The 27,167-nt window shown below is 47.7% G+C and overlaps 2 protein-coding genes and 1 long non-coding RNA gene across 5 annotated transcripts; 2 read left to right on the top strand and 1 right to left on the bottom strand.

Annotated features, from left to right (window-relative positions):
* Nucleotides 1-220: 220 nt before the first annotated feature.
* On the bottom strand, nt 221-4,617 carry LOC139676309 (uncharacterized). Of its 2 annotated transcripts, none has more exons than XR_011698636.1 (3): nt 4,469-4,617; nt 859-3,181; nt 221-743 (listed from the first exon to the last, which is right to left on the bottom strand). It is a non-coding gene; the product is annotated as an uncharacterized lncRNA (long non-coding RNA). The 2 variants fall into 2 exon arrangements; XR_011698635.1 differs by having other exon boundaries at nt 221-2,277; nt 2,410-3,181.
* LOC139676308 (fatty-acid amide hydrolase 1-like) lies at nt 3,843-12,556 on the top strand. Its single transcript, XM_071565130.1, has 15 exons — nt 3,843-4,127; nt 5,217-5,330; nt 6,046-6,189; nt 6,513-6,646; nt 7,623-7,829; nt 8,204-8,244; nt 8,787-8,911; nt 9,096-9,221; nt 9,485-9,582; nt 10,001-10,100; nt 10,401-10,441; nt 10,947-10,986; nt 11,542-11,650; nt 11,984-12,129; nt 12,217-12,556. Exons 1-15 carry the CDS (start codon nt 3,957-3,959, stop codon nt 12,343-12,345), a joined length of 1,725 nt encoding a protein of 574 aa, XP_071421231.1. The 5' UTR covers nt 3,843-3,956; the 3' UTR covers nt 12,346-12,556.
* A 2,581-nt stretch (nt 12,557-15,137) lies between these two features.
* LOC139676488 (vitamin D3 hydroxylase-associated protein) lies at nt 15,138-26,633 on the top strand. Of its 2 annotated transcripts, XM_071565512.1 has the most exons (15): nt 15,138-15,488; nt 16,475-16,588; nt 16,920-17,063; nt 17,402-17,535; nt 17,850-18,056; nt 18,568-18,608; nt 19,177-19,301; nt 19,535-19,660; nt 20,352-20,449; nt 20,932-21,031; nt 21,563-21,606; nt 22,210-22,249; nt 24,376-24,484; nt 25,366-25,511; nt 25,782-26,633. In XM_071565512.1, the coding sequence occupies exons 1-15, from the start codon at nt 15,279-15,281 to the stop codon at nt 25,908-25,910; spliced, it is 1,767 nt and encodes a 588-aa protein (XP_071421613.1). In that variant the 5' UTR covers nt 15,138-15,278; the 3' UTR covers nt 25,911-26,633. The 2 variants fall into 2 exon arrangements, with proteins under 2 accessions (XP_071421613.1, XP_071421615.1); XM_071565514.1 differs by lacking the exon at nt 17,850-18,056.
* Nucleotides 26,634-27,167: the final 534 nt, after the last annotated feature.

Here is a 27,167-nt window from a genome sequence, read left to right as displayed (position 1 = left end):
AATTACAGTGCAGCAGTGCCAGCACGAGGCATTTCTGCTGATGAATGCACTCAATCTAAGCACAGTTTTATGTATCATTAATTCCTTTAGCGCTCAAAAAAATAACTTTTTTGATGGCAGATAATACTGTAATCACTCACAATTGCCAATAAAATTATCTTCATTCAGCTGTGTAAAACAACTACATGAGTAACTTTACTCACTTAAAATTTCTTTTAAATTTATTTATTTATTTTTTAATGTAAAACTCTTTGGATTCAGATTGCATTAACACAGGCACTATGATAAGTAAGTCCGCAGTCCTTCATTTATATAGAAAGGAGGTTTTCAGAGGCTGAAACTAGTCACTTAAGGTGTCCTAAGCAATCTTAGGGATCACCCAAAAAGTCCCTTCCACTCTAGGGACCCCACTGCCACGATATCTTCAGCTTTTTCTTACTCTCCATCAAGCTACCATGCCTCAGCTGTGAGTACATAAGGAGCAAGAGAGCTTGTGCCAATGCAAGCCACATGTACAAGTCATGATCCTCTTCTACGTCAGCTGCTCCTCCACTGTGCTGCTGGAGAAAACACATGAGCATTCCCCAATCTGCTTCCAGACAGAGTCCACAAAGCTGGCACAAACCATGTGTTCAAACTGATTGCGGTAACTCAGACACTCCAGCTTGAAGTAGATTTGGGAGCAACCAGCCCTCCCACTGACAGACCTCTGTAGCACAGGCAATGAGGAGTACAAGCATCTCCTACAGGCAGAAGTGATTGCAAAGTGATCAATGGAAGTGTCACAGAGTGAACAACTTGGTTGAAACATGCATTATTCTTGCAGGGACAAAAGGAATCACTTCCATGTGACAGTACCTCTTGGCCAAGCTGCTGGACAACCTTCTTGCAAGGGTTAAACTCCAGCTCTGAGAGGAGTTGCTTCACCTTTTTGCAAATCCTGTAGACTAATCCCACTTGAGAGTCAGTAACATACAAGGAGAGGAGAAATGAAGCAAGAAGGACTGTGGGCTGTTGTAAATGTAGCCTGGATCTTCTTCCAGAGGGCTAAAACCTGGGAAATGTGAGACTGTCAGCTGGTGGCAGGAGCAGGTTGTTAACCTCTGGGAAACAGTCCAAAACAATAGGGTGAAATGGAAGAACAGAAGAGTAAAATTCCTGGGTGAACTGAACAATTTCTGATTTCCTCTTTGGAAATAAGGGAAGTAAATGAAAATAGCTATGGGAGGCCAATAGGAGATATTGCTTCCCTTTAGCACATGGATAAACTGTGGATGTCCCTGCTGCAGGATGCTGTGAGTGCCAGAATCGTATTGCATCACACAAGAAATATGAGTGAGCACACAGCTATTAGTTAGAGTGACTAATGGCTAACCTCTGGCTTGAGAAGCCACAGCATTCTGAACACCAGGAGCCAGTGCTAAAGAAAACACCACTGTGTTTGCCATGCTCTTGGCACTGCTCTGGTGTCAGGTGAACAGGAACTAGCTGGTCCTTCAGCCTGAGCCGGTCTGTCTGATCATGTGTGATTTGTCACAGATAGAAGAAGATGACACCTTTCTGCCCCTCCTTTGGTAACTGCATGTTTATAGCATCTCTGGGGTGTGGTAGCACCCACCCAGTCACAGCTCTGTGCACACAGGAAAGTGTGTGGGCAATGGGTAAAGAGGCCTTCATCCTTTCATCTTCTCTTAGCCACATCCTCCAGCCCTGCCAGGCAGGGGTAGGATCAATCCTCAATTCCAGCACCCCAAGATTCAAGCCCCTTTTGCAGCAGCATATGGGCAGCCCTATGGACATAACTGCAGAAAAGTCCCACTTGCTTATCTGACACAAGAGTATCTCAAAGGTATATCAGGGTATCACTTTCCCCACAAGTCAGCAGTTGGCCCCAATCCCAGCCCATAGGGAGCAAGATCAGACCCATTTTACCTCTCCTAGACAGTCCCAGGCACATCCTTCTGGACAGGACATTCTCAGCCACCACCTGTGTACACTGGAGCCTCCCATCCTCTGTGTCATCCGTTGGCCCATCTCTGCTGGAAGCTGGGTCACAGCACAGACTTGCTGCATTTTTGGATTTTACATGCTCTCATTTAACCTCCTGGCGCTGGTCAGATCCAGCAGAGACCCAAGCTTTACCACTGTCCTGCCTGATACCTCAACCCCACTTACTCACCCCTACACACTTTCCCAGGAAAGAGGAGAAAGAGAATGTCCAGCAGCAGCTCCTAGCACAACACTCCGGTTTTGTTTTCTTCTCTTTCACAAACTGAACTGCAGAAGTTGAAAATTGTTCGTGCATAAAAGATTTTAAACAGGGTTTAAACAAGGGGGAAGAGGGTTGGAGAACTAATTTTTTCTTCCACAAGAACTAGTTTTAACTTCTGTTTCTCCAAAGTTCCCTACCTTTCTTGTTCTTATGTTAAAAGACCTCAGGTGTCCATGGCTTTACAGCCCTGTCTGGCACTGTGCTGCCACGAGGTGAAGTCAGTGCAGGTGAGGGTGAGATCCGTGCAGGAGCCTGAAGCCTCCAGGGTGTTAAAGAAGGAAACATGAGATAGGGATGACAGACAGCATCTGCTCTCACCAACCTTGAGCTGATTAACATGCTCCTGACACACTGCAAGGGCACCCCTACCAACTCAAACCCCCTCACAGTTTCTTGTGAGCAGTCTGCAAGCATGGGACAGCAGTGCCCTTGGGAGTTTGCATTACTGTGTAATCCTCTGAGTCCCACAGTCTGAAAAAGGGCTGGGGAAGGAAATAAAAAAAAAAAAAACAAAAACAAAAACAAAAAACAAAACCACCTGCAGGGAAAGCGCTGTTCTTGCATGTAACTTCCTTGACCCAGATAACAGGCAGCTGCTTATCCTGAGAACACAAAGCTGAAGGCCACAAGTTCATGGAGGGCAGAGTATTTCTAAGGCTCCCACACTCTTTAGCAAAGAGCCTCAGGACGTGGTGTATATACAGTGCAGCAGTTCTTTCCAAAGGAGTTGGGCACTGGCACAAGTGGCTCAAGTGCTGCCAGAGTAGCCCTGAAATCCTGAACACTGAAGTAAACAAAGCCATTGGCCTGAGCAATAATGCCAGGAAAATCGAGTCTGGGTGCATCTAACTCCATCACATTTTCCAGCTTAGCATCAGCCCAGGGGAGGCTCAGGCACAGCTCATCCTGCTGGAAGAGAAAGTGAGAAAACATCTCAGATCCTTACCAACAAGTTTTTCACAATCCTATGGGCAGTATTAAACTGGATAGCTTGAAATATTTGCTGATGAACTTTTGGGAGTGGTGAAGTTTTTTTAAGGACAGATCGCATGTGGGGCCGGTGACTAAAGCAATTATTTTGGACTTTCCCTCAAAACAAAGTGCAAGACCGCGGAAAGCAGAGATGCCATATTTCTTTGTTGGAAGCCTCGGCACTTAACAAAGCGCAGGCACACTTATGTTCTGCCAGTGACAAGTGAACTCCGACGGGCACCGCCTGGGACATTTATTGTTTTTTTTTCCCACGCAGTTGCTTTGCTCTAAGAAATGCAAAGGAGTCAGGTATCTTTGGGACTCCCCTGGCTGCTGCTTTGATGCTCTAAGCCAAGACTGCCCCCAGAGGAGCTGAAAAATTACGGGGAGATCAAAGCCTCCCTTAGGGAACGGAGAAACAAATAAACCTTATCAGACAGAGACCACCCAGCATAGGGAGGGGCGCGCTGTCTCCCAGGAACTTTTCCTGCTGCCGAACATCCTCTTCCCTGCCCTCGCTGCGCCCGCACAGCGACAAACTGATAAAATCCCTCTCCGGCGCGGAATCCTCCCCAGGTTTTGCCTCGCTCTTCGCCAGCGGCGGGCGGGTGCCCTTGGCCGGGCCGTGCGGGCGGCGCCGTGCGCGGGCGGAGGGGAGCGGTGCGGAGCGGGGTGTCCCCGCCGCGCTGGGCGTCCCCGCCGCAGCCCCGCCATGCGGGTCCCGCTGCCCGCCCTGCTCGGCGGCTCAGCCGCCGCTCTTCTGCTGCTACTGCTGCGATGGCGCCGGCGGCGGGGGCTCTGGAGGAAGGTGGCGGAGGCGCAGCAGCGGCAGGAGCGCAGCCTGGTGCAGATGGAGACGGCTGTGCAGCGCTTTCGGGAGCAGGTGGGTGCCGGGAGCCGCAATCTCACTCCACCCCCGGCGGATGGGCGAGCCGAGCCGCCCCTGCCCGGAGAGGGCTCCTCACCTGCGCGCTTTCCCCATCGCATACCCCGTGCCACCCTCCCTGAGAGGCGCGGCTGCTCCGACAGGGCTGGGCCGGCTGCCAGGCGGTATCCCGGCTCCTAATATGGACCCACAGGGATTTAGGGTTGTTATTTTCCATTTCTAAGTCAATGTGTGCATGTACCCCTCAGCATCGCAGCGATCGCCGCTGTCGTAGGGATAGGGGGTAAACGCCACCTGGGGCAGCGGGTGCAGCGAGGGATAATGGGATAACCGCTCACCGGCTGCGAGGAGAGGAAAATCTGTCTGAAAACCTCCCGGCACCTTCGCCGTGGTGGGAGGTTCAAGTTGGTTGAGGAAACAGCTGGAAAAGGCGAGATGTGTTATCAGCAGCGGCCAAAGTGCGGCTTCAGAGAGAGATGCGATCCTGTTAGGCAGCCCGGCCTTAGGCTGTAGCAGACTCATTTGGGTTCAGAGTCCAGCTTGAGGGGAGAGGTTCGATACGTTTTTCATGGTATTTAGTAGGTGGTGAGGAAATTTCTGTTGACCCAAAAATGATCTGACTGCTGTCAGCCAAAGGAGTTCCTGATTTTTGGCACTTCCCTGTAGAGTATCTTGGTGGTGCCAGGGTCCCCTTTCCTTGCTTGGTGTAAAAATGTCTTTATAACCATGACACCAACTCAAACTGTAATTTAGCAGAGAGATTGCACTAAGCTGTTCCCCTAGGCCTGGGTGTGACCTGTCTGAACAAGGCTGTAGGAAAGGCTTTATTTTAAACAGCACGTGCTTAATGAGACTGCTGTGGCTAGGAAGCAAGCCTGAGAAAGCCTGGACTAGTACTGGCCCTGCGGGTTTCACACGATGCTCGCTGGAGTCAGGTAGAGCAGGATGTGGTCTTGAGACAGATACTACATTTAGGTACTAAATTGCATATATTTTTTGGGTGGGTTACAAAGTGGACCAAGGAGAAAGGAAGAACCCACCAGCTGAAGTAGAAGTGTGACATTGCCTGTTCAACCTTTCCCGTAGAATCCATCCGTGAACGTGGTCTCCATCCTCTCTCTGCCTCTGCCAGAGCTCTCCAAGAAACTTCGTGATGGCTCCCTCCCTCTGGACCATGTCTTCTATGCCTATGTGGGCAAGGTGAGGAGCAAGGGTGGTGGGGCAACATCTCACCCACAGTGGGGCTGGCTTTTTTTCTGGAGAAGCCCAGCACAGTATTCAAACCTGGTTCAAATGCTGTTGAGCCATCACTGCTCACTGGTTAGTGAGCCCTTCTGTGCTCTTCTGTGAATGAGAAGAGAGCGGGCATCTGACTGCCATAGCTCTCAGCTTGGTTTGGAGCAAAAAGGAGCAGCAAACAGCATCTGGAGAGCCCATACCTTCCTAGGTGTGTCCACACCTTCCCTGGGCAGGTATAGCTGTAGGAAGTTGCAGGATGCTGCTGTTATCTCGTCTCCATCTCCAAATGGGTTGACAAATCTGAAAAAGTCAGTGTTTATGTTCATTCTCTACTTTTGCCATAATGTCCTGATCACCTCCTGGGTTCCCTCTTTGGATTATCATTTATGCCATGCCAGAAGCTCAGTCAAGAGAATAGTCCATGGTATTCATCTGGGCTAAGTGCCTCCCTTCATCATGCACCAGCTGGTGCTATGGCCCCACTGTGTCCAGAAATAATTTTGAAGTTTGGCATGAAAAGGTCTTGAGAAGGAGCCGAAAGGGCTGCCCTGATACTGACTGCTCAGATGGGGAGATGGAAAAGGGGAAAGAGGCAGGTGTCCTTTGCAGCACAGGAGGTCATTGTGCAGCACTGCAGGCTGGGTCTCACCTGTGGGCTTTGCCTGCTTTCCCCAAGGCTGTCCAAATCACCATAGAAACCAACTGTATCACAGAGTATCTGCAGGAAAGCGAGACCCAGCTACGGAAAATGAAGCTGACGGGGAAGCAAGGTTTGCTCTATGGGGTGCCAGTCAGCATCAAGGACTCCATTGACTGCCAGGTACTGCCAATGTGATTTTGCATGTATCCTGAGATCCCTGTGGTTTGAAGTGTAGTGGCAAGGGAAGGTTTGACCTCAGCATCTGGCTTGACTTTGTCATAGTGGATGTGGGATAGCCTACCCTGGCAGGTGAGGGGCTTTGCTGCCCATCTCCTCTGTGAGCCAACAGAGAAGGCTGGTCACATTTACTATCCATGCACTAAGCAGTGTGTGATGGCTGGGTTGTTGGAGGTGTGTGTTTGTGCTTAAATATATAGATAAAAATACTGGGGCAGGGGAAATTGCATGCCTCCATTTGGAAACCTTGTTTCCTGTGTTCCCAGGGTCATGATTCCACAATGGGTTTTATAAAATACCTCAATAAACCTGCAGCAGAGGACAGTGTGGTGGTGCAGGTGCTCAGGAGACAGGGGGCAATTCCATTTGTCAAAACCAATGTTCCCCAGTCGCTCATCAGGTAAGTGGGTGCTCCATTCCCTCATACTCACTTCCTCATCTCAAGGGAGAGTTTCTATCAAGTCTCATTCTCATTTTCCTCTTCTTTTTATATAACAGCACCTGGTCCCCATCCTTTGTGTCTGTAACTTTCACTTAAAAAACTAAACATATTTACACTAAGGATCAAAATTAATTCTAGTTCCAAATTAAATAAAGAAGCAAAAGAGGAGAAGGAGAGAAATCATCACCCTTCTTTCCTGTGCCGGGTGTTTTAAATCACTTTTCTTTTTTTCCTTTTTCTTTTTATTATATTAACCTCTAGGAGATGATCCTGTTAACTCTGCAGTACAAACATGTATTCAGGGAAGAGGAAACTAGTTAAGCTAATGACCTCAAATTACTCTGCCCCTAAACCTCCTCCTATGTCTGGCAAGACCAGTCTTGGTGTCGTTGATATGGAGTGAGCTCAGGTGTGCTCTGCTGGACAGTGTCCCTGCATCCTGCCAAGTGCGCTCTGGCAAAGCTCCTCTGTGGGTTACTGTTGCCCAAGTCCTAAGAAGAGCCTTCCTTAAGGTGATGTGGCAATGACTGCCCATGTTTCAAAAAAGCCAAGCAAACAGGTTGCCCCAGTGATTATCAGATTTTGCACCAGTTCCTGGGGAAGTTCAATGTCAAATATTGCAGCAGTTGGCATTTGGCCTGTTCTCAAGCAGGGGCTCAGCTTTGGGTGTCCTGTGGCACTCAGGACTGCCTGAACAAGGAGACTTTGCAGGGGGCTTAATGACTCTGAAATTAACTGTCTGGGTCCTGGGACCACCAGGAAAAGGCTGGTGGTCTTCATGGGAGCTTTAAGAAGCTCCCTCAGATTAAGTGATGTCAATGTAACAACTAGTGAATTACTTAATTGTCTTTTCAAGGTATTTTTGTAGTGACTGGGTTCCGCAGGAGCAGATACCTGCATTCCTCATTTGCAATCTCTCTCTCTCTCTCTCTAGCTATGACTGCAAGAACTTAATCTTTGGTCAGACGTGCAACCCTCTGCTCTACACCAAAACCCCTGGAGGCTCCTCTGGTGGAGAAGGGGCACTTGTAGGAGGTGGTGGGTCCATCTTGGGAATTGGGACAGATGTAGGAGGGAGCCTACGTTTTCCTGCTGCCTTCTGTGGGGTCTGTGCTCTCAAACCCACTGGTAACAGACTCAGGTACTGTGAGAAATGCAGCCATGTCTCTCAGTGGGACCCACCCTACCAACCTCTGTGCTGGGATGATATTACTCCTGCGAGCAAGGGGAGACTTTAGAGGAACTGGGAAGGGCTTGTTTAGCCCTCCTGCCTGGGTATTTTCTGGGTCGGTATGGAGGGAAGGATTGGTTCTCCCAGAATGGAGATGGGGAGACTTCTCCACCCGCATGCTAGAGGGGTGGTTCTTCCTAACTGATAGGACCTAAATCACTTGGGCATTCCTTCTGCCAAGCTTTGCATCTGCAATTTTGCTTAACACTTTATACTGTTCAAAGCCTTTCCCTTCAATGAAAACTACTCAGCTGCTGTATTGTGTGTGTCTCTTTTCTTTGCAGTAAAAGAGGAATAATGTCCGGAGTCGTTGGGCAGAAGGCAGGTAGGACTTGACGACTGTCCCCCAAGGAGAGCAGCAGGGCAGGGGAAAGAAGAACCCTTAGCTGATTATGGGGGACTTTCTCCAACACTTGTAGGGAAAAGCAGGTCCCCTTTTGGGACTGTGTCAGAGAACTACCCTCATACTGTGATTTCTGAGAAACTGAAATATGCATGAGCCAAGAAGAGCAGTTTGTCTAACACATAAACCACAACATAACCCTGTAACCCACAGGGAGGTGGGATTAACAGTCAAAGGGATGCTCAATGTTGTCCTTGTGTCACCATCGACAAAGCTTTTTGTTTATTTGTTTTGGGAATCACGAAATGGAGACCCCAGGGTGCATATTGTTGGATAACAACTTTGGGTCCATAATGATGGACCTGCTGCTGGAAAGATGCTTGCAGGCATCCCCAGCCCAGTTCTTTAAAAGGAAATGTTACCAGCACTAGACTTAGACAAAATTATTCCAAGAGGTCCTGCCTTTTCAGAACATTCCCTTGAAAGACCTCGAGACATGAAGACTCTCTTCTGGTCTGTTCCAGTGGCTGCAGCAGTGGGGCCAATGGCAAAAGACGTGGAGAGCCTGGCGCTGTGCCTGCGGGCGCTCTTGTGTGAAGACATGTTCAGCCTGGACAGCACAGTGCCACCCCTTCCCTTCAATGAAGAGGTACAGGACCTCAGAGGGGCCAGAGGTCTCTGGGAAGAGCTGCCATCATTCAGGCTGAAAATGCCTGACCCATGGGTGGGCACATGGGTGAGACAAGTGCTGCTTTCCAGACTTGCCCTGTGGCATGGATGTACTGCTGGCTCCCCTAGTATCCTTCCAGCTGGCACTCTCCCTTGCTCTGCAGGTGTATTCCAGCACACAGCCGCTCCGCATTGGGTACTATGAAACCGATTTCTTCACCATGCCAAGTCCTGCCATGCGACGTGCCGTGAGGGAGACAAAGCAGCTGTTGGAGGAGGCTGGCCACACGGTAAGAGCCTTGGGGCTGCTTGGACATCAAGGGGCCAAGCCCATCCTGTATCTTTTGATTCATCAGTTGTTGGTCAAAGCATTGTTTCCAGAGAAGGACTGATGAAGTGGGGAGGATGTGGTGACCTCAGATGCTGGAGGCTTCCCTGAGGGTTTGTCAGAAAATCCTCACCCCAGATCAGCCCATTTTAAGCTCTTGGTGGCTTCTCCCATGTAATTTCCTTGTGCCTGTGCTGCTGATACATTCCTCTGTTGTCCTTCCAGCTGGTGCCCTTCGAACTCACAAATGTGGACTACGTGATGTTTAACTTCTGTGTCAGGGGAATGTTTGCAGATGGAGGCACCTCCTTTGTCAAGAACTTGTAAGTATGGCCTGGAGTGGTTTGGTAGGATTGGTGCCCATCTATAAAAATCTTCCGTAGGGTCTGGCTAGCATATGGATACAGGTAGCAGATCTACTGAATGTAGGTAGTGGCCGATAAGCACTGGGATTTACTGGGGAGATTAACATCCAGCAATTCAGCTGAACTTTGGTTCTCTTTGGGATTGTTACCAGCAATTCAGCTGAACCTTGGTTCTCTTTGGAATTGTTACCAGCCTTGACAGATGAAAGGAGACTGAGAGCTGACATCCTGTAAATACTGTGAGAATCAGAGTTGCTCAGTGGAATAGAGCAAATCTCTTTGTCACTTAGATATGCTGAGGGGTTGGTCTTCAGAAGGCTGACCTACTGTGATTGCTTCCTACCACTGCCCAGCTAAACACTCCTTTCCCTTTCAGCAATGGGGAGGTGGAGAAAGTCGGCATGGGGCTGTTCTTCTGGTTGGCAAAGTCACCACACTGGCTGAAAACTCTCCTCTCCTGGATTGCCAAACCTTTCGTAAGGTCCATTTCTTTCTAGTGTAGACAGAATTAAGCAATATGTGGTGAATAACTTGTCTGCCATTGCAGTAAGGCTTTATCATAGTGAAGTCTCTAACATTGCTTCCTGGCTGTGCTCAGACACATCTCCAAACTGGAGTGATGCTATATCTGTTCTTCTCTGCCCACTTTGGGGAAAATCCACAAGTCCTGCCTGAACACTGAGTAAACAGCTTGTATTTGTGACTGAGCTGTCTCAGAGTACAGGGCTGGGATTCACATAAATTATTTTCCTCTTTTTTTACTTCCTTCTTCTCAGGTGCCTCGATTTTCAAGTATCGTAGGAAATCTGAGAGCAAAGTGAGTAAATACGAGCCTGAGCAAATGTGTGAAGATTTGGGTTTCTCTTTTGGGGAGCACTGTTTGCTACATTTGGGATACTGCCCCAGCTGCATGTGTCTGAGAGAGTGAAAGGCAGAAAACACAAAGGTGGGAGCAAACTGAGAGCAGTTCATGTCAATGCCATAACCCTGCTGGATTTGGGAAACTTCTAGTATTGCAATGGGAATGACAGCAGGGGCTCACAGCCTCTTACTTAGGACGTGGGTGAAGCATGTGGGAATGAAATACGGTGTTTGCTTCAGCAGTGGTTAATGCATTTATCATGCCATGAGATAGGGACCCCATGAGGCCGAAAAAAAAGGTGTATGCATAGGGAAGGAAGCTTGCTGTGTAATGTCAGTGTTGGGCAGTTAGTGATAAGAGAGGACTCAAATCATGTTGCAGAGAGGATGTGCCAAAGTCCTTTCTTCCCTTGGCTGCAGCGCCAGGGGCAGAGCTAACCTGTGTCCATTTGCTTTTTCAGCACAGTGGATGAAGTCTGGAGTCTTCATCATGAAATTGAGGTAAATATTTCAATTTGGGATTAGACAGTTTGTATTTGATTTCTCTTTGGGAAGAGGCAGATTCAGCACCTACCAAGGTTAGGAGATGATCAGGTCACTAGTGACGTAAGGTAGGAACATGATCTCACTTGGATATGCAAGTTCTCAGCACATTTAAAGATTTGGAAAACATTTAGACACGTTCATGATCCTGAATTAGACCTGTATTTTTTACCTCGACTCTTTGAAAACATAGCTCATCGGCTGCAGCAGATTGTCTTTGTTTCCATTCTTGTTTCCTCAAGACCCATGACCCTGTCCCAGGCCACCATATGCCCCTGCACTCAGTGTTTTCCCACCTTCAGTTTACCAGGGAGAGGCTGCTAGGTATGCTGGGCAGGCTGTTGGCCAGGCAGCAACAGGTTGCTGCACTTCAGCAGAATCAGGCCTGATGCAGCCTGTTGGCTGATCCCAGGGAAGGGCCAAGAGCCTGGCTGGACACCAAAGGAGAGCCTCACCCAACAGCTGTGGGATGGTACATCCACCCCACTGATCACCAGTGCATTTCCTCCTCAGGACTTTTGCCACCAGTTCATTGCCCAGTGGAAAAAGCTGAATCTGGATGTCATGCTTTGTCCCATGCTGGGCCCAGCTCTGCGCATCGGCTACCCTGGGAAACTCTCAGGTAGGACTGCCCAGGAGGCACCTTTGTCTCCAGCGTGCCCCTGCTGTGGCACTCTGCCAGTAGCCATGAGAAGTATTCTTCCTCTCCTCACATTCCCAAGGGGCTGGGCAGTGTTGGGAAGAGCTCATCTCTTGGGACAGCTGCAGCCCCAGCCCCTGGGGCACACCCAGGACAACCCCTCCCAGTGCATGTGGGAGCCAAGGGGCCAGTTTCCATCCCTCAGCCCATGAGTTCCTGGTGCAAGTGCCCGTTAGCTGGAAGCTTGCATACACAAAGGGGGGTGAAGGCTTTCCCTGGGGCAGGCTGGCACTGTGAGCTCCTTCTCTCCCCCAGTGGCTGTCAGCTATACCATGCTCTACAATGCCTTGGACTTCCCTGCTGGCGTGGTCCCTGTCACAGTGGTGACAGATGAGGATGAGGAGGAGCTGAAGGGCTACAAGGGCTACTATCAGGATTTGTGGGACCGGACCCTGGCAAAGGTGAGTGGTGCCAGGTTCCCCAGGGGCACGGGCACCCCAATCTCTTCCCCTGGACATCTTCATGCCTTCTCCCACTCTGTGTTACAGGCTTTTCATGGCAGTGTGGGGATGCCCGTGGCCGTGCAGTGTGTGGCCTTGCCATGGCAGGAGGAGCTGTGCCTCAGGTTCATGAAGGAGGTGGAGGCACTATCTCTGAAGAAGAACAGGTTCTTCTGAATCCCATCCACTCCCCCAGAGCAAGATCTCAGCTAACATCAGCATGGGTCATCCTTTAGTCTGACCCACAGGACTCATGTTCCCCTCAATGAGGGTACAATGATGACTGGGATTGCTGCTGGCTTTGGGGTGCAAGGGGAAAGTGAGGGAAGCTCTGCAGTGGTGGAGCTGTTCCAGTCATTGTCCTAATACAGTACTTTTTGTTATCTGAGTCTGTTATTTCAGGTCTGTGTTTGTGTGTGGGTTTGAGGTGAATTTTAATAGCCCTCTCAATATCCCCCAGGGAAACACAAGAACATGATCTGATTTTGACAGAGATGCTTAGACTCCTGTTTGGAGTGCTGTAGGAATGGGGATTTTCCCCTCTGTTCTCAGCTCCCTGAAGATGAAATCTGGTGTTTTCCCTAGCACAAAGCAGCAATCTGAAGTGAAAACACAGCCTGCATCCAGACTCTGGCAAGCAGGGAGGGAGCTGACCCACTCCCCACAGCACAGGGCTGCTGCACCCTGCATGCCATGAAATAGAAATCACAGAATGGTTTGGGTTGGAAGGGACCTTGGAGATCATCTTGTTCCACCACCCCTGCCATAAGCAGGGACAACTTCCACTAGACCAGGTTGTTCAGAACCCCATCCAGCCTGTCTTTGAACACTTCCAGGGATGAGGCAACCACAGGTTTGGGCACCCTCTTCCAGTCCCTCACCACCCACAAAGTAAAGAATCTCTTTATATCTTATCTAAATCCACCCCCTTTCAGTTTGAAGCCTTGTTGAGCATTGTGCCAGCTTCAGATGGATGGCAGACAGCCTACCTTGCACACCTTCTCTCACTTGGCCCATGTCAGGTTTTTCACCAGGGTTTTCCAACTGCTGGCAGCAACTGTCACCAGGATTTGGCAGGACCGTCTGCTCCCAGCAGATTTCCAAGACCGTTTCAGAAAGGAATGCCACACTGCAGAAGTGTTTGCCCGATGCCAGAATGTCAAAAGCGAATTGTAACAAAGCTCTGGCAGGATTAATGTTTGGGGTTTGAGTGTATTATTGTTTAAACCAGAGCTGTGCAAAAGCATGGAGTCCTTTTCAAGGGCTGGGAGAGTGTTTATCACAGACAAGGAAAAAGCAGCTCCTAGGACCCCCATTCTTTATCAGCAGGCTTTGAAAACAGCAGGGAGGGAGCTTCAGGCATTCCATGAATGCTATGTAAAGCCAAGCCCCAGAAGAGTCTGGGTGGGGTTTTTCACCAGTTACAGGTGCTTTCTGCCCACACAGAAAATGCTGGATGGGGTTATCTGTATTTTAAAATTCAAGCCTGGTGGAGCTTGTCCCAGGAAAGGCAGTGCCACCATACCCATGCTCCCAAAGAGCCAAGCACTGCATCACTGTTAGTTTAATTGCTGTCTCCCTGGCATGGAGGTGAGCAGGATGCAAGCGTCCAAACCATGGAGCCACCAGTGAAGCTGAACCTATGATTGCTCCTCACTAGAAGCCCTGAGTGAAGACCTCCAGTGAGCCACAACCATGGAACAGTGCAACAGGCAGGGCCAAAGATACTGGGTAGCTGTGGGGATTTAAGGCTGCCAAAAGGGCCAGCTGCATGCTGCTCCTGGCAGTCAGCAAGGAGAGGTTGATGCCATACACACTGAGTTTTAGTTCATTTTTTCTGCCTTCCCTGTCCAAAGAGGGACGATCCTACTCACCTTTCTAGTCAGCAAACAATTCCTCCTCAAGGTCTCACTTCTTGCCCAATCTCCTTCCCTGTGACAGGAATAATCCCACCAGATGTGTTTGTAACAGGCAAGAAGGTAACAGGAGGATAGCAGCACAGTCACTGGCTTCAGTCCCCAAAAAAGACCTCTCCATCAGAGAGCCATGGTTACCCCAGATGCAGTCCCTTCACAAGCTCCGCTATACTGCTGCCAGGAGCGGAGCCAGCAGCTGTCCAGGTATCTCTGGGTTGCCTTGCATCCTGGCAATGAGCTCTTGGAGGCATCCCCTGTTCCTTCCTTGTTGGCTTACAGATACCTGAGGATTGAGAGAAGCTTAATTTTTTTCATTCACTCCTTTCCACGTTAAGCTATGGGACAGTCCTGGTCAGGGAGAGCACCCATGGTGAGGGACAGCTGTGGGGCTGGTAAGACTATGTGGTGCAGCTACTTTGCATTCTGCTGGCTGGAGGATGGCTTGGAAACTGGGGAGCAGATAGGACTCTGGGTCCATCAGAGGGCATTTCCCAAAAGTGCTTGCCCTTCTGATCCAGGTTGCCAAAAGGCTTCTCAAAGGGGCTTGGCTTGAAAATTATATAGAGCAGTCTTACTCATTGAAGGCATCTTTAGATAGCTCTTTCCACACTGCATTTTCCTGAGTTGGTCTGTCCTGCTTGCACCTTCATTCCTTTGGTTCTTCTGAGCTCACACATCTTTCACAGGTGCAGTTTCACTCCCTACAGGGTACAAGCAGAGCTACATTTTTCCAGGCTCGAGGGGCTACAGGTGATGCTGCCTGAAGGATAGGGATGATGACTAAGCACCTCTAGTTAATGGACCTAAGTGTTAATTTACTATTAGATGTGGGTATAGCAGAATAGCCCCGACCTGAGCTTTGCAGGCATTCAGTTTTGTGTGTAGTCAGGTACGGCAGTAGCTTGGGGAGACAGTCTTGGGGTGCACCCTGGCCTTGGGGAAGCCCCCCCAAACTGTGTAAGCTGAGCACACTGCTTTGCAGCCTGACCCACAGCACTGCTCCAGCAGGCAGACCCTTTCAAAGTCCATGGCCTACAAAGTCCATTCCTGGACTTTGTTAAAGCAACTTTGTTTCAGAGCTGATCCTGCACAGCAGACTATCACAGAGTCTGTGTTCATCAGTCCTCTTGAGAGAAGGTGGGAGACCCAGGTGTCTATAGCTGGACCCAAACTGAAAGGACTGGGAGAGAAATCATGACCCAGGAGCGACTGTGGCAGGTCCTAGATCCATCATGGAGGGACCCTCGTGCCCTCTCAGCTCTGCTCTGCAGTTCAGCTGCAGCTGTCATGCTACTGAAATGGCTGGGACGTAGGCAGGTCCAGCAGAAGATGAATGAGGCAAGGAGGTCTCGGAATCTGGCCCTGGAGAGAATGGAGAAGGCAGCTCACAGGTTTAAGCAAGAGGTAAATGTGGGGAAGTGTGTATGGGGGGAAGGAATTACACTTTTAATAACCAAAGAAATGGGGGAGCTCTGATTAATCCTTCTTTGAATGGTGGTTAGGGCAAATGCATGTTTTTCAGCATCACCAATCCAATGTTAAGGGTCGTCACCCTCCATTGTCATGAAAAATGCTCCCATAACAGACAGTGTGAAGGAAGTATTTCTTAATACAGACCTGTTGAGGGAATTCTGAGTATGCAGGATGGATTGGAGCTTGGGACCTTCTCAATCAGATCACCACTGCAGACCTCCTTCTACCCTTTCTCCTCACCCATCCCTACTGCCAAGCCTTTCCTCTCCCATTCTCCTTCCCTCTGCCCCTCCATGGGGACCTGTCTGCCCCATCGTCCTCAAAGTACAAGGGGTTTCACATCCTTCCAATATCTGCACATCAGTAACAAAAAGCCATTTCCTCCTGCCCATGACCAGGTAAAGAGAAGCACCTGGATTTTAGGAGATCAAGTCCTTGGAACTGGGATTTATCCTAAAACCATAACAAATACCTACTGCTTTTCTTTTCTCGGAGAGGAGGTTGTGAACAGTCCACACACTTTTTTTCCCCCATGTTAATGATAAATTTTGTAAAACTTTAGCTGGTTGAAGTGCTATTCAGTGAGTTAGAAAAGGGGTGAAGGCCTGTAGGAGGGTAAATATAGACAGGTCAAACCACTCTTATTCGTTCATGCAACTCACCAGTCAAGGAGCAATTTTCTGCCTGTTTGGTTCTGGTTTTATGAACTAAGACTCAGCAAATTCCCTGTCAGCAAATTCCATGCTCCAGCACATGCAGTGCTCTGTGGGAGGTCTGCATTTCCACAGGGCATGTCTTCTAAAATTTTCTGTTCAAGGTGATTGCTAGGCAGATGTTAGAATTGGGTATTTGCAGCCTCAACACCAGCTATTTCTGTTGTTTTCTTCCCTCTGGACTGGATTTCCTACCCTTTGCAGAACTCAGGCACCCAGACTGCACATATCCTCTCACTGACAATGGTGGAGCTGGCAGAGAAGCTGAAGGAGGAGTCCCTATCCCCAGAAAGTGTCCTCTACTCCTACATGGACAAAGTGAGTGATACCTCCAGCATGGCAGAGATGCTGTGGGACTCTTCTACAGTGGGACTTTCAGACTAAAAATCAGCTCATTTGCTGAAAGAACCAGCAATGCTGGGGATTATAATTTCTCAGTACTGTAATGTCTGAAGCATGGCTTACGGGTAAATAGGACAAACATCAGGGCAGAAAATTATCCCAGAAACAAACGTCTAATTTTTATAGATAAGGTCTGAATAGTAAATGCTAAAGGTTTGAGACTGAATTTTCAGCTTGAAAACTCAGTATAAGTAATGTCTTCTTCCATCCATTCATCTGTCTTGCTGCTCTCCTCTGTTCTGGAGAGGCTTTGGAGGTGAATCGGGAAGTGAACTGTGTGACAGACTTCATTCATGGCTGCGAGGATCAGCTCCAGACTCTGAAGAAGCAGAAGAAGAAGGGACTGCTCTATGGCATTCCCATCAGCATCAAGGACCACATTAACTGCAAGGTATACCCTTAATTCCCCAGCCTCTTGGCTTGGGGCTGGAAACAGGCCAGGATGTCCCACCCTCATCAGGTTTGGCTGAGAGTTCCCTCAGAAAAGAATGTTCTGGATCAAATATTGTGGGACCAGAAAACCTGCCTTCTGATGAAAATCTTGTTTTCTGCAGAAATTTCTAACCTCCTGTGATCTAATTTTCCCTGGGATAGTCAGGTCCTGTTCTGCCTCTGAGAAGACTTAGGTGGGAACTTTGCCAGAGGAGGCATCATGACTTACATCTGTTATTGTCACAGTTATAAACAGCATTTCTTCTGTACTTAAAGAGCTTTGTTTCCCATTTTAAGGGCCATATCTCTTCAGGAGGGATGGTGAAGTTTCTGGGCCAAGTGAAGGAAGAAGACAGCGTCATTGTCCAGGTTCTAAAGCACCAGGGGGCAATCCCCTTTGTGAAAACCAACATCCCACAAACAATGATAAAGTAATTGCGTGTTTGCCTTCATAAAAATACTATAACATATGACTCTTGCTGTCACAGAGTGTGGGCAAGCTCCCACCCTTGTCCAAGCTAATCATGCACATTGAGTTAATTGCCTCCTTGTTTCAATCTGAAATTATTTCTCTTGTATTTGATGCCTCTTCTTAAATTCAGCTGTCCAAACAAATCTACCTCATGCTGATTCTACTTAGGGGAATTAATCCCATGCTTATACCTATACAGATGCTCTATGCCCTGTATTTATGGTTTGCAGAGGTAAAAGTGCCTCACTCACCTGCTGATCTTCTTCTCCCCAGCTATGACTGCAGTAACCTCATCTTTGGCCAGACACTGAACCCTCTAAACCACCTGAAGAGCCCCGGGGGCTCCTCGGGAGGGGAGGGAGCTCTGATTGCAGGGGGAGGCTCCATCCTGGGCATTGGCTCAGATGTAGCTGGCAGCATCCGCCTGCCCTCCAGCTTCTGTGGGCTGTGTGGGCTCAAACCTACAGGCAACAGGATCAGGTACATCCCAATTTCTGTCCTCTTCCTCCACCCACTGTGGAGACTGCAAGGTGTCCCCCACATTGCATAAAACTTCGCAGTAGTGTCCATGGTTTCTTCCAGGCTTAAGTTAGCAACTAACCTGCCCTCTTGCCAGCTAGGGCTAAAGGTTCTATTAATGACACAAGATGACTTCTAGCTGTTAACACAAGAAAGACTTACTCAATTTTTAATAGCCCTGGCCAAGAACAAATACTACAGGGTCACCTTCTTTTCAGATATTTTCCAGCCCCTGCTTTGATTGTAAGTTTTCTGTTTATCAGAGGTGGTTTTTCCATAGAAGAGGAATTAGATGCACCAGGGAAAGGTGATTATTAGGCCCTAGCAGCTTACAGATCCTGGAAGTTTTCCTAGCCTAGTTGCAGGGCCTTTTGCCTTACTAGGTGTTCACTGAGTGCAAATGGGAAGACTGCAGCTCAGTGTGGTGACCTGCCTTACAGCTGCTAATCTGCTTCTCCCATTATGTTCCCAGTAAACAGGGTGTTGTTTCTCCTCTCATAGGAATGCAATCAGGTAAGTCCATTGCAATGACATGTCACTACTGTCAAACCTTTGCTTCTTACATCTCCTGCTACTGAAATGCCAGCAAGGGTGCTCACTCAGCTCTCTCACGGCCAGTCAAGTGAGTGACTTACTGGAACTGCTATGTGTTATTAACTTTTTGCACCATTTGCTCTCTTCTGGATGGTGGCAGGTGTTAGCTGAATCTGAGCAGAAAGGAATCAATACCTGTCCAGGCAATGCAATGTGTAGCAGGAAAGGTGTGAGGTGCATGTCCAAAGGCCTGGGATATTTCACTGAACATGCCCCAGAAGACTCTGCCAGCTTCAGCTGCTGCTGGGCAGCATTGCTGTTGGCAAGGAAACTGCAGTCCTCCCTCCTTGTGCCTGCAGAAGCCTGGCACAAAAAGTCAGCCTGAGTAGGCTGCCTGTGCACTGAGACTGACAGATTATCCTTGCTGGACCTCCTTTCACATTACACTCATTCCCCATTCCTCTTCCCTGGCCTGACTGAAACTCTTCCCTGCTGCACCCTTAGCAGTAACTATGTGCCTGCTGTGACAGCAGATTTGTCCTTGCAGTGACAGCGATGCTGGGGCCGATGGCGAGGGATGTGGACAGCCTGGCCCTGTGCATGAGGGCGCTGCTCTGCGAGGAGATGTTCCAGCTGGACCCCACTGTGCCCCCTATCCCCTTTGATGAGGAGGTAATCCTATGTCTCTGGTTTTCCAGGAACAAAGTAAGGTCTCAGGAGATTCTATGTGGTTTTATGTCCCAAGGACCACTGATGCAGACCTGTGTTCTGGACAACACTGCTTTTCACTGACCTGTTTATTGTTTCTCCAACACAAAAGACCTCAGTTGGTGCCTCCCTGAGCCCTGGGAATGGTCCAGTCCTGCACATGTTATCTGTGTCACTAATGGCTCCTCTTCTGACAGGTTTACACCAGTTCAAAGCCTCTTCGCATTGGGTATTACGAAGGAGATGGTTACTTCCAGCCCTCACCCAGCATGAAACGAGCTGTCCAACAGACAAGAAAGCTCCTCCAGGATGCAGGGCATACGGTGGGTTTCCATGCCTGTGGTTGCTTGGAACTGTTACCTTGCTCCTTACAAAATCTGGATAAATCACTTTCCATTTCCACTTTTCCTTCCCATAAAAGAGGAGGGTAAATGCAACAGTTTGTTTGCCAAACTGAAGAGATCTTGCTTATATTTCTGGCCTAGCAGATATGATAATTTTTAACATATCTCCAAGTCACCCCAAGCACAGTTTTTTCCATCATGTTTGCTGTTCCCATAAATATTAAACTCATGGCAGTTTCCATGATCCCTCAGCTGCTAAACATAGTTTACAGATTTCTTGTGGGTAAGTGGAAAGTGGGGTGGAGCAGGACCCTCCCCCCCCGGGACTTCTTTTAGCCTAAATTATTCTGTAGTTCCACCAGTGGAGATTTCTATCTCATCTAAATTAATTTTAAAAATTTGGTGTTTTGAAGCCTCTAAGAATTCTCTAACATACGGAGGAGTGGAGCCTGTGCCAGGTCACAATAAATGTTTTTGCCTTGGAAAGGACAGCAGGCAGATACTGCTAACCCAGCTTTGAAAATGGGGTCTTGCTGTCCTACAGCAGCAAGAAGTGTCTAAGCTTCCCAGCACTTCCCACACACCTCACTGGTGAGGCAGGGAGGCTCACAGAGGGCTCTGTGAATCATTCATGTTTGCTTCCTCTTGAACAGGTATGGTTTTCTTGCAGCTTGTTCCCTTTGCACCACCCAAGATTGACTACATGGTAGATGAGCTGTTCACCAGAGGGATTTTCTCAGATGGTGCTGCTCACCTGGTGGACTGCTTGTGAGTAAAACCCCTGTTTTGGTATGGGCTGTGAGACTTGGCACTGTATAGTAAAGTCAGTGGCTGCATCCAGAGCGTTTTTATTCTTGTGAGTGCAAACTGAATAATGAACAATTTCTGGAAGGATGAATTTAGCATGAGCAACAGACAGTTCACATTCACAGATAACATGGTAGGTACCCACCCAGCCACCTGCCACTTCAGGGTGAAGCAGGCCCAGGCTTGTACATGGCACCACAACTGCAAAGCTCTCCAGAAGATTTACGGCACTGACGCCATAGGCAGTAAAGTACCAATTTATCTCTCACTTTTGCTGTGGGCATTGACACCTCATATCTATTGTTAAGTGTTTTTCATTGAAACAGGCAGATTTTGTCTTCTAGCAACTCCCTTCCAAGACAAACTCTGCGTTGGAAGCAGCACTGCTGTTGCTATAGTTCTAGCACAGATGACTTTTCCTTTTTCTCTCTCTGCCTTTCCAGCAAAGGAGACATTGTGGATCCCAACCTGCAATCCCAGTTCAATACTTACAGGCTTCCTGCTCTAATGAAAAGGATCTTGGCTGTCATTTTGAAACCCATAGTAAGTGTGTGGACTTGTCTCATCTATGTTATAGGAAATCAGCAAGGTGGGAAGGTATCCATGTGCAGGGAGGTAGGGGAGGTAGGCTGCACCCTCTGGGAGTGCTTTGCTGCTTCATGTTAAGTGTCTGATGGGCTTCCTAGTGAGATATACTTAACTCCTAAACCAGGCTGAACTTATCAAGTTTTGCATGGGGAGGTGGAGATATGATCCTTTCTCAGGAAACCTGTGAGCCCTACAGTTAATCCAGCAATCAACTCCAAGAGAATGGATATCACTATCAAGGATCTAAACAGCATTCTCACATCCAGAAGATGGTCTCTAGGACTAGCAGTGTGGTCTAGAGCATTATTTGTATGGTTTGTCATGATTAAACATATAAATTAATGTGGGAGTACAACCACTTCACTGGAAACCCTACCAGTTCTTCAGAGCCACTTCTACTAGGAGTAGGTGTGTTCCCAAAATGCAATCACATGGTATTCAGCATTGTTCTTGACTTACCACAACTTTTTCTCTTCTTTCCAAAAGTACCCACGAATTGCTCGGGATCTCAATGCTCTCTGTGGAGTGGGGTAAGAAACACCGAAGTAGCTCTAGAGAAAGGTGATGTACTTGGATGTGTCCACCATGCAGATAGATGCCAGCTTGCTGTGCAAAGCCCTGTCACAGGGCTGTGTGGCACAGACTGAGTATGTCCTGCCTCTGCAGCAGCTGGGCTCAGCACTGTGTCATCCAGGGCTATTCAGCCAGAGGTTATTTTAAGAGATTAAGGAGCCTTATTATGACAGAAGCACAGGGAGATATGGGAATCCACCATCAGGTGTATTCTGGTAGCCAGAGCATCATGCGCCGAGTTAATGCAGAGGTCTCTGTGTGCACATTCAGTATGGTGTGAGGCACCTGTGTCTCCAAATGAAGGAGAGATTCACCAAACTATGACCAAATGAATTTAGAAGAATGCCACGATTTTAGTCTACGTGTTCTGCCCTGCTTTAACATAAGGTCTTTTGATATACCTGTAAGCACATGTGAACCCAGCTGAATCAGCTGGATGATGCCATAATGTGTTCACAGAAGAGTCATGCAGTTTCCATAAAAATGGGCTGTCTGTGCATTTTCTTAATTTTTTTCGGTTGCCACAGTGACAAAGCTGATTAATTCTGCCACTTTTTCAGATCTGCCAAAAACCTCTGGGATCAGCATGGAGCAGTGGCGGTAATGTGACTTTTATTTCCTTTTTTCTTACTAAATATTATGAGAGATCTCTAAAGTTTATAAGCAATTGCTTCATGCTCAGTAGTGCATTTGGGGTTGAAAATGAATCATCATCCTTTGCTTTGCATTTTCTAAGCAAAAATAGTGTAAGAACAGCCACTAAAGATGAGAACTTCATTTTTTTCTTCTTTCTATCTCTCCTCTTGGTGCAAATTCTTTATTTTAGACATCAGGTGATACTGTCACAAGCTAAGGCCATGCTTGAGTGATCAAGCAGAGACATTAGAAGTCAAAAATTGTGGTTGTGAGCTCTGTGGCTTAGGTGTCTTTCTTACAATTCAAGGACAGGAAGCTTTACCCTGGACAGCTATGTCCAGTGCTGCCCACAAACCGATCAGGTTCTTCTTTTAAACTGTTTTATTTTTATGCTTGCACTTGATTTTATTGACTGGCTCCTCTCCTCTCTGCTCTGGTGGTTGGAAACCTTTATATTTCCCGTGCTCTTTATTCCCTTCCAGTTTATTTTATTTCTGTCCCTGAGTGTAAATACCACCTCTCCTCTCTGGTATTTTCCGCTGCCTCACTCCTATGTCTATTTATAGAGAGCATTTGTATCCTCTTTCAGCTGGTGTTTTGCAAGGCTGAAGAGGCTGAGCTGTTTTGGTGTCCTCTCTCAGGGCAGAATCTGTGTTTTCTGGGACACCCTCACAGTCCTCCCTGAGCCTGCACCACACAACCTCTATCAGTGCCAGTCTCTCTATGCATGAGCACACTGGTATAACAAATTAGAGGGCAGAGGGAAAAACTCCTACAAAGCTGCCTGGTCACTGAGCTGGTGGGAGTGTTTGAAAGGAAATGGGTTTGGGCGTTTTTTATGGTGAAACAGATTCCTCTCCCACACCCCAAAAAACTCACAGAAAACCAAACCCAACAAATACACATAAATCCCCCAAACAAACAAACCAACAACAAAAAAAATCCCTGCACCAAACAAAAAAAACAAACCTCCTCCACCAAAAAACACCCTCCCCCCCCAAAAAAAAAAAAAAACCAAAAGAAAACTCTTCAGAGGGTTTGATGGCTTGAAAGGTATTTTCTTTTATTTCAGTTCAGTGAAACAATATTCACATGTTTTCATCTACTGCAAACAAGAGCTGATTCAAAACTTTTGGCTAGTGACCAACTTTTCTCTCAGGAAAAAAAAAATCCAGGGTGCCTACACTAACAGTGTTTCCTGGAAACCCATCTCATTTATTGAACTTTAAACAGGAAGGATCTCAGACTGCAGGTGGAAATTGAGGTCAGATTGAAAAATAGCCCCAAGGCCAGGGCTTTTATGAGAGATGTGGAAGATTCTTGTACAGAAACCTTGGAGTGAGGCAGTTGTGCACAATAGGGACTGGACCATGGGACAGATGTCTGTATATAAACAGATTATGGCTGCAGAAACAACCATACTGTGGTCCCTCCATGTCTATTTGCTAAGACAAAGTGGAACAGCTCTTTGAGGATGGGTTCATTCATTGCATGGTATTCAGCAAAGCTGTAGTAAAGCAGACTACAAACCTAGATCTCTCTTGGATCTGCAGTACAATCCTGAAGCTGTGCTTCTTGCATTGTGGGGGGACATCCTGGGGCTTGCTAGCTCTCTCTTGCTGCTTCTTTTCTTTACCTGTGTCCTCATGCAGAATGAAAGAAGTTTTTGTGAAAATATTTTGGATTCATGTCTTCTAGATTCTTCTACCAAAACAACCAAAGCTTTTAGGAAATGTGACTTTTTAGTCAGCTAGATATAATTCTTCAAGCTGCTGTTGATCTCCATTCAATACAATTCAAAATCAAAAGTCTTCATGGGAAGGATTGGATTAATGCTTGAAGAAATCAAGTCTGAAATGCACACCTAGCATTAATGTCTAGATCTGGGCAGCACATGATATTCTGACAGGAAACCTAAAGGAGGAACAACAAAGTCCCTTGGCCCTTTCAAAGCACAGCACAGATTTTATTTTATTTTTTTTAGTTGTATCCAGGAAGGTTTTTTTCCCCTCCTTTTGCCATGTGTCAGCACTGATCTGCCACTGCTGTGCAACAGACAGTTTTGTCATCTGCTCTGTCTTTCCTTCCAGGTCTACCGCACTGAATTCATTGCCAAATGGAGGGAGCTAAGGCTGGATGTGATCCTTTGTCCTGCACTGGGACCAGCCTTTAACCATGGCTATGCTGGGAAGCTGTTTGGTAAATCTCCATCGAAGTATCTCTGGATACATCCCCAGTGGTGTTTGTGGGCAGAGCTGAAGCAAGATAGTTTGGTGTCTTGGACATTACCCAAACCACGTACAGTCTTTCCTCTGTGGAAGAAAGCAAAGGAGAGGTCTCTTCTGCATGGGTCTTCTCATACCCCCACCTCATCTGAGCTGCAGGTGTTTGGATTATTATGGGGCAGCAGTTAGTGGCACATCTGTCCCAATTATTCATCAGTGAGTTTCCCCTGCATTGTCTGTCCTGTAGAAAGCCCAAGAGATACTCTTGGAGCAGAGAGTGGTGGTAAGGAGTAGCTGTCAGAGTGTGGTAGACTTTGGTACAGGGCCAGACTCTTCGGAAGGCAGCTGTCCCACATTTCCCAAGACTTCACAAATAGCTGAAAGGCTCACTGTGAGTAACTTGTAGAAAAAGGCATTTTTTAATAGCTTCCAGCAAACAGTCAGTGTTCTCTATCTCTCTAGCAATGACCCTTTGGGATCCAAAATCCCCCAGATTTTGTTAACATAACCGGACATCAGGTATATCTTGAAAAAACAGCAGGAACTTTTCCCCAGAAAATGGGAGATATAGATGTATACTCTGAATCAGATCAAATACTCGTGTCTGTCCCTCCCAGAGCAGATCTGATCTCCACATGACTGACAGGTCAGGTGCAGATCTCTCTGATCTCAGCAGCCATGTGGCCCTCAAACCTCTCCATCAAAAGTTCCTTTGAGGCAGCATGTTTTCAGGGTCACTTCAGATCCAATACCTCCAGATTATAATTCCTGCAACCCAGATTATCATCTGAAAGTCATTGCTGGCCCAGCACACAAAATTTTGCCATTTTGCATGCTCTCTGTGATTTTTTCCAGCTGCGACCTCCTACACCAATTTATACAATGTGTTGAACTTCCCTGCTGGGGTGGTGCCGGTCAGCACGGTCACGAGAGCCGACGAAGAGGAACTGAAGCATTACCAAGGGCACTATAGAGACCCTTGGGATAAGAGGCTGAAAGAGGTAAGGGGAAGAAAAGCTTAAATCATAGCAGAAGGCTATAACTGGCACGGTGACCCCTCTGGGACATCTCCTGATTGAGAGTGGGAGCTTGTTCAGTAATGCAGTTTGCATTCACCACGTTACTACCCTGTGTGTGGTGCAGCAAGGCTGGTGTACATCAGCCTGACAGCTGTCCCCTTGCTTGTCTTCCTCTGCCTCCTCTTTCTATAAGGTCTTGTGCCTCCCCAGGTGCTCTGGTGCTCTGACTCAGCACTGTCCTTAACTTTGCAGGCTGTGGAAGGAGCTGTAGGGCTGCCAGTGGCTGTTCAGTGTGTGGCTCTGCCGTGGCAGGAGGAGCTGTGCCTTCGCTTCATGAAGGAGGTGGAGACCCTTTCCCGCAGCAGGAAGAGAAACATGTGATTTCTGGGAACCAGCCTTTACTGTGATGACTTTTCATTCCCTGCCCTCCACTCCAGCCACCTTCTATCTGATATAAATAGAGAGCGAACCTAAGGCTCTGAGCTAACGTTTCAATAAACTGGCACTAAATACTGTTTAAAAATAATTAGCAAAAATCTCACTCTTGTCTAAATTGTCCTTAATTGTTAAACTGAGTCAAGAAACAAAAGAAAGGAATGAGTGTTAATGCTGGATCAAAGGAATCCCATAACAATAGTAAAACAATATCTATTGTATTATGTGAGATCAAAGAGCTGCTTATTGCAATTTTTTACTGCCAACAGTGGGCAGAAGCAGATGTTTGTGGAAGAGTATAACCTAGTAAGTGCAGGATTCCCTCTCTGGCTGTGCCATTGTTTGGCTAAGAGACTTTTTGGCAAAGACTTGCAGTCAGTCCATTGGTTTAAATAGCTGCCAAAAGAGTTCTCCTTCCCAAACTTGTTGGTCCCCTTCCTGAACTCATTTATTCTCTTGATCTCCACATCGTCCAGCAGTTTAATTGTTCTGTGAGTAGTGGAAAGCTTAATATTCTTTGAAAAATCGTAACTGGTCTGTCTTCACTCCTGTTCCTCAACATTTCTTCCAGTTAAGCAATGGGGAAAGATGTGGATTTATTGCTTATAAACACTTCAGGAAAAACTGAGAAAGCATTTCTGTGGCTACACTTAGGCCATTCACACTGTTTGATGCTTCCAATAACACTGTGACAATTGTGTACTGTTTCTTGGCCCATCTTTCACTGTCAAGGTGGATGAAGAGGCTGGAGGGGAAGGTGGGAGTGATGCTGGAGATGCTTTGAATAAGCAAGTGCATGTTGAAACAAGGCATGTTCATTAGCGATGATCATTAGCAATGATTCCTTCTCCAAACCTTCTCCAAATACTGGAGGCAGTATTTTCCCAACAGGAGCAGAGAGCCTAGGGATGACACTGCCCTTGTTATTCATCTGCCTCCCTGGGGCAGTGCAGGGATGCTGCAGTCACCCAGCCACCTCCCAGAGCCACAAGGTCTGAGTCACACAGTGAGCATGACACAGTCACACAGCCTGACTCACCATCCTCTGATCCACATATGGAACTTCCATGGCCCAGCCCTGCTCCAAGGAGATGCCCTGACTCTGCAGAACTGCTGCTGGGACGAGCACCAGCCACAGAGCTCCTGCCAAATGACCATCATTGTCTCAGGCCAGGAGCAAAGGGGTTTGAGCAGTCCTCTCAT

This window comes from Pithys albifrons, chromosome 10 (genome assembly GCF_047495875.1).
Source record: "Pithys albifrons albifrons isolate INPA30051 chromosome 10, PitAlb_v1, whole genome shotgun sequence".
Lineage (NCBI taxonomy): Eukaryota > Metazoa > Chordata > Aves > Passeriformes > Thamnophilidae > Pithys > Pithys albifrons.
The sequence above is the reverse complement of the archived record's forward strand: the minus strand, read 5'-3'. Positions and strand labels throughout refer to the sequence as shown.